We start from the raw sequence: 14,291 nt of genomic DNA, 5'->3' as shown, positions 1-14,291 counted from the left end.
TGTGGTATTTCTTGGCTTTCCAACATAATTCTCTGCACGGAGAAGATACGATCCCAGCCCTGATGGCACATTCACAACTCACACCTACGCCCATGGGCGAAACACGTTCAAGATCAACGGAGGGAGAGTGTGAAGTGGAACCAAGGGCCCAGGGGGTGTTACAGGCTCATTTATCAGGATCTTTATTGGGTTGTTATAAGAAAAATCGAGCCCTGGCCGGTTTGGCTCAGTGGTTGGAGCGTCAGCCTGCGGTCCTGAGAGACCCGGGTTCGGTTCCCGCTAAGGGCATGTACTTCGGTTGCAGTTTGTCCCCGGCCCTGGTTGGGTTGTGTGGGTGGCAACCACTCGGCGTGTCCCTTTCACGTGGATGTTTCTCTCTCTCTGTCTTTCTCTCTCTCTCTCCCTCCCACTCTATCTGAACAAAAAATGTCCTCGGGTGAGGATAAAAAAAAAAAAAGAAAGAAAAATCTGCCGTCAAACAGGTTCGGGACAGGTGTCAACGTGTCCTCAAAACATACGTGAGGACACAGTCTCTGAGGACAGCAGGTCCTTCTAAATATATAATGTATTGGGAGGAATTCTAAGGCAGAGAGAGAAATTCCAATCACATCAACGCAAATGTATGGGCTTAAAAAAAAAAAAAAAAAAAAAAAACTTGGCTTTAGCGCTTTTTGAATTTTTTAATTTAAAAATCTTTTTGATGTTGGCTTAGGGCCACCATGGAAACTGAAAAGCTATAATGGAGCCTTTCTCGCTGGTCAATTTATTGATTTACTCAGATGCAGTGAGTAAAAAAGTGACTAATGGTCAATATAAATTAGAAATATTAAAATTTAACCTCAGCATTGGAATGCTATCAAAGTCTATGAGAAAGGGACTTACAAACTTAGAAAGGCATACACCACTGAGACAGAAAGGGGTTCTCTTTGGATTTTTTTTTTTTTTTTTTAATCCTCGCCCGAGGATATTTTTCCATTTTTTGTACAGATAGAGTGGGAGGGAGAGAGAGGAAGGGAGAGAGAGAGAGAAACATCGACGTGAAGGGACACATTGAGTGGCTGCCACCCGCACGACCATCCAGGGCCGGGGACAAACTGCAACCGAAGTACGTGCCCTTAGCGGGAACCGAACCCGGGTCTCTCCGGACCGCAGGCCGACGCTCTAACCGCTGAGCCAAACTGGCCAGGGCTGGATCTTTTTAAATAACATTTTTATGACATAAATGTTCCCTGACTCGCATGATCTGGGTAGTATTCGCTCTGGATCTTGAACCAAAGAAACAAGTATAGATGACAGATACTAGGAACCCGAGTAGCCAATGGAAATAATTTACATAAACGTTAGCATGGGCCAGTCACAGGATAAAAAAACCCCAACACACACTCACACAGACACACACAGTCTCTCTCTCACACACACACATATTCATACACACACACACTCAGACACACACACAAACACACACACCTGCACTCACACACAAACACACTCACACAAACTCACGTACACTCACATACATGCACATTCATAGAAACACACTCACACACATGCACACACAAACACACACAAAATCATGTACATACACACTCATAGACACACACAAACTCACATACACTCACACACATGCACACTCATACACACACAAACTCACGTACACACATGCACATTCACAGACACACACATGCACTCACACACAAACACACACACAAACACGTACACTCACACACATGCACACTCATAGACACACACAAACTCACGTGCACTCACACACATGCACACTCAGACACACACACTCTTGTACTCACACACATGCACACTCATAGACACACACGCACTCACACACGTGCACACACATACACTCACACATGCACACTCATAGACACATACAAACACACATATACTCACACACACACAAACCAATTCTTAAACCCATTAGGCTGCAGGGTCCTTGGGCAGAGCTAGGGGTTGTGTCTGTACCCCTACCCCCAAAACCCCCTACAGCCCTCAAAATTATGACACCCCAGCCCTGCAACTGACCTCTGTGATGTCCTCCGCCCTCCCCCAACCCCACTACCCAATCCCTGCACTGTATACCTGCCCACACTGCACCTCACAGTCCACCTTGAGATGTCACCAGCCCCACCCCACTACCCACCCCCTGTGCCCCACAGGCCCCCTGGAGATGTGACCCGCACAGCACCCCCTGGAGATGTGATCCTCCCAACACTGTACCCACAGCGCCCCCTGGAGATGTGAGCCTCCCAGCACTGTACCCCACAGCACCCCCTGGAGATGTGAATCCCCCAGCAATGCAACCCAGTACGCTCACCCCACAATGCCCCTGCCCCCACCCCGAGCTGGCCGCACAGACCCCCACCCCCCACCCCGAGCTAGCCGCACAGCCCCCCCCACCGCAAGGTGTAGAGCAGCGTGCCCCGCCCCGCCCTCGCCCCGCCCACCGCATGGTGTAGAGCAGCGTGCCCCGCCCTCGCCCTCGCCCCGCCCACCGCATGGTGTAGAGCAGCGTGCCCCGCCCACCGCATGGTGTAGAGCAGCGTGCCCCGCCCCGCCCCGCCCCCCGCATGGTGTAGAGCAGCGTGCCCCGCCCCGCCCCGCCCCGCCCACCGCATGGTGTAGAGCAGCGTGCCCCGCCCCGCCCCGCCCCGCCCCGCCCACCGCATGGTGTAGAGCAGCGTGCCGTCGTCCTCCAGCCGCAGCAGCTTGTTGGGCGTGGTCATGTTGTGCGCGATGGACTTCTTGCCGTTGTGGAAGAACGTGTCCGGCGTCCAGATCTTGCTGGCCAGCAGGTTGTTGAGCGGGAGGCGCTGCATGGGCCCCTTGAAGCGCAGCCGCTCGTCCTTCCAGCTTTGTCGGAAAAACACGTCGATGGTGTATTCCTAGCGCAAGGGAGGCAGCCAGGTGAGCGGCCGCAGGGGCGCCCCTCCCAGGCCTCGGCGTTTGTCCCCAGGGCGCGGCCGGGCGAGCCGGGACCTACCATCTCCGTGTCCGACACGGGCCCGAAGCTGGTGACGTAGATGTCCGTCCTCACCTGGGTGATTCGCTCTGAAACAGACACAGGTTTCGGCCTGGGCCCCGCGCTGCCCGAGTCCCCACCTCGGTACTTCCGCCCTTGGCACCCGACGGCTTCCGGACTGCGTTTGTTAAATTCGGAGCGCTGGGCCAACACTGAATGAAACCACGCGGCCCCAACTGTGACATGAAATAGGTGCCCACCAGGCCAAGGAGAGGACACGGGAGTCCGGAGAGGACTGAGGGGTGTCTGGGTCCCAGCCGTGGGATCTGGGTGCTTTCCGTCACACCTGAGCCTCAGTTTCTTCCCCGGGTTGCCTGGAACATACTCCCAACCGCAGGACACATCACCTGCTCTCCCACAACCGAAAGGTAGACAGTTGAGGATGTGGGGAGCAGACTGGGAGGAATCTCCAGTCAAAACTGCACCCCCAAGCGCTGTCCCAAGAACGATGTCTGAGAAATGTCCACAGTGTAGCCCAGACTGGAAATGGCCTGTTTGGCTCAGCAGTTACAGCCTGAGGACTGAAGGGTCTCGGGTTCAGTTCCCGGTCAAAGGCACATGCCTGGGTTGCAGGTTTGATCCCTGGCCCCGGTTGGAGCCGTGCAGGAGGCAACCAATTGAGGTGTCTCTCTCACATCGATGTTTCTCTCTCTCCACCCACTCCTTCCACTCTCTCTAAAAAGCAATGGAAAAATATCCTCGGGTTAAGATTCCAAAAAAAAATTGCCACCTCCTATGGAATTTTGAATTGTTAGAAATTTCTATCATGGGAAATTACTATTTCAATTAAAATTATGGAAAATAACAAAGCCATAAAAACAGCTAATAAGAGTGGAGGAAAATGACTGGTTCCCTGTGCACACGGGAGCCCTGTCACCCCATGGCCATGAGTGGGAACCACATCCCAAGTACACGACAGCTCAGCACGAATGACCCCAGCAGCCGGATGGATCACCACGGAGTCGGAGCTCGGAGGGCTTGTGAGACTCATATATGTACATGGTGTGTATTTGTATGTGCACACGTGTTTGCACGATGCTGTGTTTTCAGTGCCTGTGTCCCCTGGAGGTGCCAGCCCTAACAGACCACCCTTTGGCTCTGGTGTCCTCAGGGTCTCGCGTTGCAGGACTGTGACCCATCCTGGGCGAAGGACACAGTGTGACCGGCCAGGATCTCGATGCATCCCTAGCGCTTTGATCCCTGTGGGTGTGGTCAAAGGGGTGGGCTGCTGGGCATAGAGGCCCAGGGACATAACTCAGAGGGTTCTAAGGGCCCATGTGGACTTTAAAAACGCAGAGAATGCAAGAACTAAAAATGGAGAAAAACTTTTTCCTCTGAGCATGTAGTTGCTGGGGTGGGGTGGGTGGGAGTCTCTCTAACTTGATCTAGGGAAGGAAGCTTGCAGGGACCAGTTCTCCCAGCTTGTTGCATCTTGAAAATGATAATAAAGGACGCAGGAGCCTTGGCAACCACCATCAATTTGAGCTCCTGGCAGGGAAGCCCTGAGGGGCTGTTTGCATCGCAGCCAGAGAGGGCGCTCACCTCCGAGCCCCGGCCGCAGCCTGTTGTCGTAGCCGTCCAGCAGCCCGTCCAGGATCCTGGTGAAGATGGTGATGTTGTCATCTTTCCCTGAACCGGTTGGCATTTGTGAAAAGCTTTGAACAGAGAAACAAAAGAGTTCAACTCGTATTAATTATTTCTTGTAAATTCTTCCCAAGGTAAGGAATCAGGGAACAATAGGGTGGGCTGTCTTGGAGGGAGGGAGAGAATGATCTCCTCTTCCAATGAGGGAACTGTTTTGCAGAGATCAGCCTTAATTCTTGAGCACATAGAGAGTGCTGGCTTGGGGCTGCTCATCCATCAGCCTAACGTGATGGCCCCAATCCGTCCCTCCCTGAGTCAGAAAAACTGAGTCATCAAATTGTTCATGGGGGTGTGGAGGGGACCTTTAAAGACTTTGTGAGTTGAAAGGTAAGACTGGTGTGCTCAAATATCACCGCCTCTCCTCCTAGGAGCACCCACGCTGTGAGCATTATGCCTGGACTAGAGCAAAGGGGGACAGAATCATTGGGGTGTGTGCAGGCCCCTGGGCTCCCGCACCCACCGCACCACTAGTTGCATGTTCAGCTCACACCACAGCATGTGGCCCAGAGGAAGCCCAGTCTCAAAACTCTGACTGGGTTTTACTCCCCACCACCTTCCATCAGAGACTTGAAGGCACAGTGTTCTGTGTAGCCCAAGGGGGTGGACCTATGATGAAACCTCAACAACAGTGGGCCGAACCTTCCAAAAACAAGGACAGTCTTGCTTGTTCAATTCCATCAGGTGAGGCCCCAAGGGAGGGGGTGAAAAGGTGCCCTGAGCAGATCTGGACACTCTGAGGATGTGCCTTGGAAAGAAAGGAAGTCACATTCAAAAGCTTCTGCACAGCAAAAGATACAATCATCAAAATGAAAAGGCAACCCACTGTATGGGAGAGCATCATTGCCAATGATAGATAAGGGGTTAATTTCCAATATATATATAGAGTGCTCATACGACTCAACAAAAGGAAGACAAAGAACCCAATTAAAAAATGGGCAGAGGAACTAAATAGACACCTCTCCAAACAGGGCATACAAATGGCTAAGAGACATATGAAGAAATGTTCAACATCACTAATCATCAGAGAGATGCAAATTAAAACAACAATGAGGTATCACCTCACACCTGTCAGAATGGCTGCCATCAACAAATCATCAAACAATAAATGTTGATGAGTGTGTGGAGAAAAGGGGACTCTAGTACACTGCTGGTGGGAATGCAGACTAGTGCAGCCACTATGGAAAACAATATGGTGTTACCTCAAAAAATTAAAAATGGGACTGCCATTCGACCCAGTGATCCCACTTCTAGGAATATACCCTAAGAAGCCTGAAACACCAATCAGAAAGAATATATGTACCCCGATGTCCATAGCAGCACTATTTACAATAGCTAAGATCTGGAAACAGCTCAAATGTCCATCAGTAGATGAACGGATAAAAAAGCAGTGGTACATACACACAATGGAGTACTATGCAGCTGTAAGAAAGAAAGATCTCTTATCCTTTGAGATGACATGGAGGGGCCTGGAGAGTATTATCCTAAGCGAAACAAGACAAGCAGAGAAAGACTAATATCACATGATCTCACTTATTTGTGGAATATAATGAACATAACAGTCTGAGGAACAGGGTAGTCCCAGAGAGGTGGATGTGGGGTACAGACTGACAATCCCCAAAAGAGGGGGTGGAGAGATAAACCACAGAACTTACATGCATGTATGTATGAACAATGGACATGGACAGCAAAGCTGGGGACAGGGTGGGGAGGGAGGGGGAGGGGGAATCAGTGAGGGACAAAGGAGAAACATCTGTAACAAAAATAAATTAATTAATTTAAAAATAAATAAATAAAATAATACCTAAAAGAAAAAAAAGAAAGAAAGGAGGTCACGGCTTGGAGGACGGCACCCCCACGGGCCCCACCACAGCCCCACAGCTGCTCTTGGCTTGCGAGCAGCAAGACGTCAGGTCATCGAGAGCTTGATGGACACGCTGGGCTTGACGTCGAGGGGAACCCACCCAGCTCAAAGCCCCTGTGGATCCCAAGGAGTTGGGGGCCTTGGCTGCAGGAAGAAGAGCTGCTAAAGCCTAGAACCTCCCTAAAGGGCTGGCTGGGGGGCGGCTCTGTGTACCCGACTTTCTCTCATGAGTTGGCTGAGAGCTGAAAGAGAGCATCAGGGATGGATACTGGGGGCAGACGTGATGTGTGCCTGCTCCTCCCAGTTCTTGGAAATGGGTCTTCATTGATCACATCCTTCACCCTGGACGAGCCCGCTCCCCACTCAGCAGCCGGGCCGAGCATTAGCTTCTTGGTTGCATTACTGTCACACCTCAGTTGGCTCGTATTTAACTTCTACTTAAAACCACTCAATGGCCATTATTCTGTTGACCTACAAAATAACGGTCAACTGCTCTTCCGGACACAACGTCGGGTGGCCGACAAGGTCCTTCGTGATCTGCCCCTCCCTGCTCCCCATCACCCTTGACTGCGCCTATCAGCCTCTGTGCCTCACGCTGGCCTCCAGTTGCCCCTCACGCCAGGCCTGGCCTGTCCCCTGCTCGGTCTCCTCGTCGTCACCTCCCTGACATTGCTGGCGCCGCTCCAGCTCCTCCCCGGCTCCTCCTCTGACTCACTCTCCAGCAATCGCTGGGACCCCACGGATGCATGTCCAGGGCGCCTCTCCGAGATCCTGCCACGGCGCAAGCACGGGTGCAGCAGCAGCGTCCCCCACGACACCCACACCCTGGCCCCCAGAGCCTGTGACTGGGACTGTGGTGCAGGACACAGCAGGGGAGACCCCACGGAGAGGATGAGCATGGACTGTGCGGTGCTCACCCTCTAGGTGGTGCCCCTGGGCCACGCCCAGCAGCAGTGCCGGCTCACCCCCGGTCCAGTAGCGACACCGGGACGGCTGGCCTGCTCAGCGCCCTGCCCCCCGCCTCGATTCAGCGTTCCCTGTGCATTCAGCAGTTTACCCCTGACACAGCCTGTGACGTGGGGTCTGTAATTAACTCACTGGGAGACTTGGAAACCAAGTTACAGGCAGGTTAAGTCATTCTTTTGATGCCACCCAGACAGAGCAGCAGAGGGGACGGGAGCAGCCTCATGGCCCTCTGTCCGCACAACAGCGAGCACCAGGGCTCCTGAGACAGAACCGCGTCACCCGTAGGGGGATGGCCCATTTTTTTTGTTGCTGTTAAGATGGAAAATAAAGTGATCCTGCGTTTCATTTGTTATTAGGCTTGCCTTTTCATTCTGAAATACACTGTTAAATAAATATAAATAAAACAGTTTTCAATGAGCTGCAAAGGCCTAGCTCCCCCTTTGCTATCACACGACCCCTGGGCTGTTACATTGGATAGCACGGCGCATGCTGGGTGTGTGATTTCGTTCCGGCTGCGGCAGTGGTCCATCTTCAGAGGAGCCTTGGTTGAGTTAGATTAGGACACTGTCTTGTTTCCAATAGCCAAGTTTTCCTCCATGTCCCTTCTCCCTGACCCTTCACTATCAGAACAATGGACAGCTCTGGCCTGGACCCCATCCAGCCGCTGCGATCCGCGGATCTCTGCACCTACAGAGGGAGGGTTTGGTGGAAACTGAACCATGGTTCTTTGAAAATGCGTTCAGGAAGTGCAGGCGACCCAACCACGTCGACATGCATGATTGCCGTTCTGCCATCAGAGTTCCAGGATAACGTTTCTTCGCACTTCTAATTCTAATAATTTTCCTCTGAAATCTCACACTAATTAGAATATGCATGTTACGTAATTGCACCTTGTAAAAATCCAAAAGCCCACATTCTTTTTTCTCCCCTTGAACCACGCCAGTGACTCATCCCGGAGCTGACTGCCAGCAGGGTCGGCCGGTCCATGCTGGCCTCTTACCCCAAGCCTTGCTCAACTCGCCGCCTGTTGGAATGATGAACGTGCTAAAAGTTTCATTCATAATGCACATAATTTGGAAATGTTTTCTTGGGGCACCTTTAAAAAATGCTGGGCATTATTTTACTCTGCACCCACCTCTCTGATCTCTGGCCGTCCCCCAGCCCCTGCAGCACGCCCACCTGACTGCTCTGGCGGCTCTGCCACGTGTGTTTATAATCATTGTGGTGGCCATTCGTCCTGCGCCTCGTGGACCTGCAGCCGGCTGTCTGGGGACTGCCAGTGACAACAGGCCATGTGACAAGCCCCTGTGAATACTGAGTACCTGAGTGTTTCAGAGAGAACATACTTTCTGCTCCAGTAAAAGGAACTGCACCATCCTGGTCGGTGGCTCAGTTGGTTGGAGCATCGCCAAAAGGTTTCAGGTTCAGTTCCTGGTCAGGGGCACGTACCTAGGATACAGGTTCGATCCCCAGTCGGGTGCATCTGGGAGGCAACTGATTCATGTTTCTCTCTCACATTAATGTTTCTCTCTCTCCCTCAAATCAATCAAAACATATCCTCAGGTGAGGATTAAAGAAAAAAAGCGTTGTCCTTGAGATCGTGTAGAAAGCAGCTCTCTTCATGGAGACAGATGAAGAAGAATCTTCTCGGTTCCTGTTCATACGTCTCTTCTACAAGAATCTGCTTTCACATGCCAATCACATGATTTCACTCGTGCGTGAGGCATACAACTAAAAGCAGCAAATGAACAAATAAGACAAACAACTCGCAGACACAGACAGCGTGGTGGTTGCCAGAGGGGAGCGGGTAGCAGGTAGTGAAAGGTAGAGGAAGTCCAATGGTGACGGGACAGCTGACTTCGGGTGGTGGGCACACAATGCAACACACAGAGGATGTATCAGAATTGTACACCTGAAACCTGTATCATCTTATTAACCAGTATCACTCCAATAAATGCAATAAAAAAATAAAAACAAAACAAACATTTTGTTTTCCAAAGCGTCTCTGAATTACAGTTCCCATGTAGTAAAGTTCTGCCAATGCACTTTTTCCCTAATAGATAAACCTCTAAGTTTCACACAATTAAGTGAATTAAATCAGATTCTACCTTATTAATGAGTTGATAATTCTTAAATTTATCTTACAATCGCCACTGGGCTGATTGAGCCTCATAAAGTGTGATTTTTCAAATGATGATAAATCAATTCCTATTTAAATGTCATGTTATGTATTTTGAAATTATCTTGATTCAAAGAGGGTTTCTGTGCTGGTTTTTCTGTACCATGTGCTTTTGATTACTGGTCTCATTAAACTAATTATAATGCCCCAAATAATATCATACACATATCAAAAGGTGGCATCACATCGGCTGAATGTCCCATACGGTCGCTGTTCCATTATACATGTGACTCATTAAATAGCTGAAAATGAATGGAAGAATTATAAAAGCTATTGTAAATGAGCTGGTGAGCACGCTGATCGAATTGGGAAAATGTGTGGTAAAAGAAACAATACTCATATACATTCAAAGCAACTTCTCATGAATTAATCGTCTGTAGTCACTAAGTATGTTCTACTGGTCATACATTAACATTGTTACATTTTCTGATAGTCAAGTCCACATGCTCCTCACAGACACTACGTGCAACATTGTCCATGCTGCTTGTGACTGGTTTTCTGGGACCCTCCTCACCCTCCACCTAATGTCTGGCTGGTGATCTTCCCCAGTTAGCAGTGCAGCACCGCCCCTTCCCCGAGGGTAAGGCCCAGCTAATAAGGTTCCTCCTAGGACGCACCTAAAACAGGGAGTTTACCCACAGTGCTCCATGTTGCCACAGCTATTAGTCTGCCAAGACTTTAAGTCAAATAAAGTGCTGTGAAACTTTGCAATTTAACAAAAACGATTCTCAAGCACATTTTGAGTAATAAGCAAGCGAGAGAGAGGAGCCTTGTATAAAACAAGAAATCAATAGGGACTTTTGCTCCCAGATGTCTTTTCTGGCTGCTGAAGAGCACCCCCTGCCGGTCAGATATGTGAAACCCAGCTTCCTGCTTTGCTAGACACCCCTCTTCGTCAAGACCTGGACACACAGGGTCAAGAGTTAAAAACACTCAGAGAACGTGAAGTGAAATTCCACTTAAAAGAATATATTCTAATAGAAATGCTCTCAAATACTTAAAATGGTCATAAGCCAAAAATGTTCACTGTAGGAAAAAATTAACAATCTAATGAGAAACAATGTAAACACCCCAAATTCAGGAAATAACTGATGAGTAAGCACAGAATGCCCTTTGATAATGGACATCCAGCCCTGGATGGTGTTGCTCAGTGGTTAGAGCATTGACCCCACCACCCAAGGGTCATGGGTTCAGTTCCTGGTCAAGGGCATGTACCTGGGTTGCAGGTTCAATACTTAAATAATAATGGTCTTTTAAACCATATATTTTAAGGAGTTTGTAACACCAAAGTATTAGGCATGACAAAAGCACAGAACAAAACTGAAGGTAAGGCATGCTGGCAACTGCACAAAAATATGCGTAGAGGCAAGGGAGAGAGACACTGAGCATGAGAACTGTTTCTGGGTGGTGGAATTAAGGATATTTTCCTTTTTATATACTGTTCTGTGTCATATATTTATACACACACACATACACACACACACATATACATACACACACACATACACACACACACATATATACATGTACACACACATACATACACACACATACATACATATTTCAGTTTCAGGATGGACTGTTAGTCCTAACAGTCCATTCTCTAGGGAAATTGAAGGACAGTGTCCCACTGTTCAGTGTTAGCTTTCAGAAACTAACACTTATCCCCCCATTGAGAAGATGACCTCAGGAAGCCACCAAATTAAATAAGGAGTAAAGTATTGTTGCTTCTAATGGCTAAATGCATAGGCACATCACTTCACATTCCAGACTTGCATCGACCAGGGAGAATAATAACGTAATGGCTACACAATGCAAATTCACAATAATCTGCTTGACCCCATCTTAAAAACGAAACACCTTTCCTAATCCTAGCGTATCCTTTGCCTCTGAAACAGTGTGAAACAGATGCAGTATATCAGTAAACAAGCTAACGACCTGATGTGTCTACTTGGAGATCTGAATGTTGCGTGGGATTTCACGCACATCCACGCTTTTCATTGAGGAGCATGAGGACACCATGGTGTGTAGTGTTTAACAGCCAGGAGAGACCTAGGAAAAGACAACTTTCATTCAACAGATAAGGAACCGAAGGCTCAGAAGGGAGGTGTCCATTCAGGACCAGCAGTAAGGCAAGAACAGCAACTGATCTCTATCCCATGAAGACACTCCGAGGGCCAGCAGGGCTGCATCCGAGAGGGGTAGACACGCTCCTGGCCATCCTGACACACAATCCCAGTGCCATCATTTACCAGCCTTAGCACCTGGGGACAGTCACAGCCTCTTTCTTTCTGCGTTTCCCCCTCTGTGCAGACCTAGAAAGGTCCGAAGAGCAGAAAACATCCAGAGGACAAACAGAGGATGTCATGGACCTGGGAGGGCCCCCCTTCCTGACTGGATAGCAGGTGTCTCTACAGGCTGTCACTCAGCCACCGTATTCTTGAGAGCCCTCATGACTTACACAAGGGCACTGTGCAACCTCTGGCGTCAGAGGTTCTAGAGAGAGCACCTGCCAGATTTCTCCAGAAATTTAATTTATAATTAGACTCCCATCAATTTCAATTACCATGCTGTTGATTGGCCAGACGATTTGGGGGAGCACAGGGGGACAGTAAGAATGTTTATCTGGAATGCCAGTTATCACTAGATGAAAAGAGACGAGCATCAGAACACAGGCACCAAAGGCTGAGATGAAAGAACTTAGAAGAATGGGCGATGCTCGCGGCCCAGGCTTGTCTTACACATCACCAGACACGTGGACTTTCTGCTGCTCGGCACCAGCATTCAGACGGTCACAGCTCAAGGCCAGGAGCACCGCCAGTCCTTCTCATTGCCAAACAGCGTGGGCTTGGCCGTACAGGCAAGTTGTTTTGCATAATGGAAGGGCGGGGCACCAAAATGTCGAGAGGAGTCTAACAAGCAATGGCTGTCTTTCATGCACACGAACCTCTGAGTCTCGTTTTAACTGAGTGGGAAAGCAGCTGACTCCAAAACCATCTTCCATGTCTGCCAACGAAACCTGAGCGTTTCTCTCAAACGTGGCGCAAACAGCCTCGCTCTGGAAGGAAGCGTGGGGCAGGGCAAGGACTCTCGTTTATCTACCACACACCGAAGGGCATGGGTCCACAAAGGTGGCAAGGACACATGCTCAGCCACGCTTCTGGAAGGCACGTGGGCCCCTACGACCGTGAAATGAAAGCACAGACGGTCACTTACCCAAGGTGACTGGCCAAGTTCATGGAAACACAAAAGAGAAGGAGGTTCTTGATCATGATAAAGCCAGAGAACATCCCATTGTCCATTCCCAATAAGAATGAGAGTTGAAGCTGATGAATTTGGAAGAAAAGTGGTTCCTTTCTCCAACCTGATCTTCAAGCTGAAAGGGACACAGAGAGGAAATGCATAGAAACGCGAACATTTTCCTGCTTCAGTTCCTGGAATCAAACCATGTTGCTAACACACACAATCGACACAGGAACACCCCCCACCCCCACCCCCGCGGTCTTGGGCACAGCTCCACAGTGGGTGGTATCTGGGTCCCCTGGTCAGTAGGTTGGGCATCAAACGAAAATACAATCTGGCTTAATTTTCACTTATACTCAGGGTGTGGGATCATTCTCCTAATTTATTTTTTCCACGTCTCCAGTACTTTGTTTTACTTTTTAGCATGTTATCAAATGACCACTCGGTCCTATCATTAGAATCCATGCTTGAAGTTATCTAACTCTTTTGCTGTCAAATCCACAAGTGGAATGATTTTACCTTTCTGAAATGTTTGCCACGTGTTCAAAGCCAGCAGCCTACCCCTTGTTCTGCAAGGTGCTGAGAGGAAGTATGTGGAAAGAAGGGGAAAAAAGGCACATTTAAGAAACCAGTCTACAGGGTCACAATAACAGAACTGCTTATAAGGGAGACCGGTCACTTTCTAAGCATTTTGTCTCCATGACTAAATAACTTCATGTTACCACTGCGTTTGGGGAAGTCCCTCAGGCCTGTGCCTAATGAATGCATCCAAAATCCAGGCAGCCACAGTCCCGGGCCCTGCAAATAACCTGAGGGGAAGGCACACCTTTCTCAGTATGCGCATATCGCAAAGGGTGCACACGACACAGGAGCACCTCGTGTTCAAAGGGAACATTTTCCCAAGGAAACCCCAGGCCAACTCCAGAATTGGAAATCACACAACAGGTACTTCGACCTCAGAAGCGAAGGCCCTAGTGTCCCGAAGGGCAGGGTGCCATGCTGCCATGCGGTGGTCGCCTGGGCGCGTCCCGGGGCTTGTCGCCTGACCCGGGCTGGAGCCCCGGCGGGGAGCACGCGGCGCTGCATGCGGGAAACCTGGGCGGCGCCTCCTGCTGCCCCTCGGCCCCGAGTCCCCAAAGACAGGCTGCGCTCTCACAGACCTCCGATCGCCTCGGGGGCTTGCAGGCGCGGGGGGGGGGGGCGGCACTGCGGAGCCGCAACCTCGGCCACCCCGACTCCCGCGTCTCCGCTGGGTCGGCCTCCCGCCCGGTCCGCAGCAGCGCGCGCCGCGCCTCCCGCTCGCGGGCCCTCCCTGGCTCGTTCTGGTTCTCGCACACCTTCCCGCTCCGGCGCCGGGTCCGAGC

The 14,291-nt window shown here is 50.1% G+C and overlaps 1 protein-coding gene across 1 annotated transcript in view; it reads right to left on the bottom strand.

Annotated features, from left to right (window-relative positions):
- Nucleotides 1-13,504, bottom strand: part of GABRA5 (gamma-aminobutyric acid type A receptor subunit alpha5) — a 28,896-nt gene extending 15,392 nt beyond the window's left edge. Inside the window, exons 1-5 of the mRNA XM_036277941.1 lie at nt 13,447-13,504; nt 12,901-13,060; nt 4,577-4,689; nt 2,996-3,063; nt 2,677-2,897 (exon numbers count right to left, since the gene is read on the bottom strand). Coding sequence (XP_036133834.1) covers nt 2,677-2,897; nt 2,996-3,063; nt 4,577-4,689; nt 12,901-12,986 — 488 coding nt within the window. The 5' untranslated portion in view covers nt 12,987-13,060; nt 13,447-13,504. The remainder of the gene's footprint in view (nt 1-2,676; nt 2,898-2,995; nt 3,064-4,576; nt 4,690-12,900; nt 13,061-13,446) is intronic.
- Between the last annotated feature and the right edge of the window lie 787 nt (nt 13,505-14,291).

Source organism: Molossus molossus, unplaced genomic scaffold (genome assembly GCF_014108415.1).
Source record: "Molossus molossus isolate mMolMol1 unplaced genomic scaffold, mMolMol1.p scaffold_m16_p_24, whole genome shotgun sequence".
NCBI classification, from domain to species: domain Eukaryota; kingdom Metazoa; phylum Chordata; class Mammalia; order Chiroptera; family Molossidae; genus Molossus; species Molossus molossus.
This window is presented reverse-complemented; position numbering and strand designations above follow the sequence as displayed.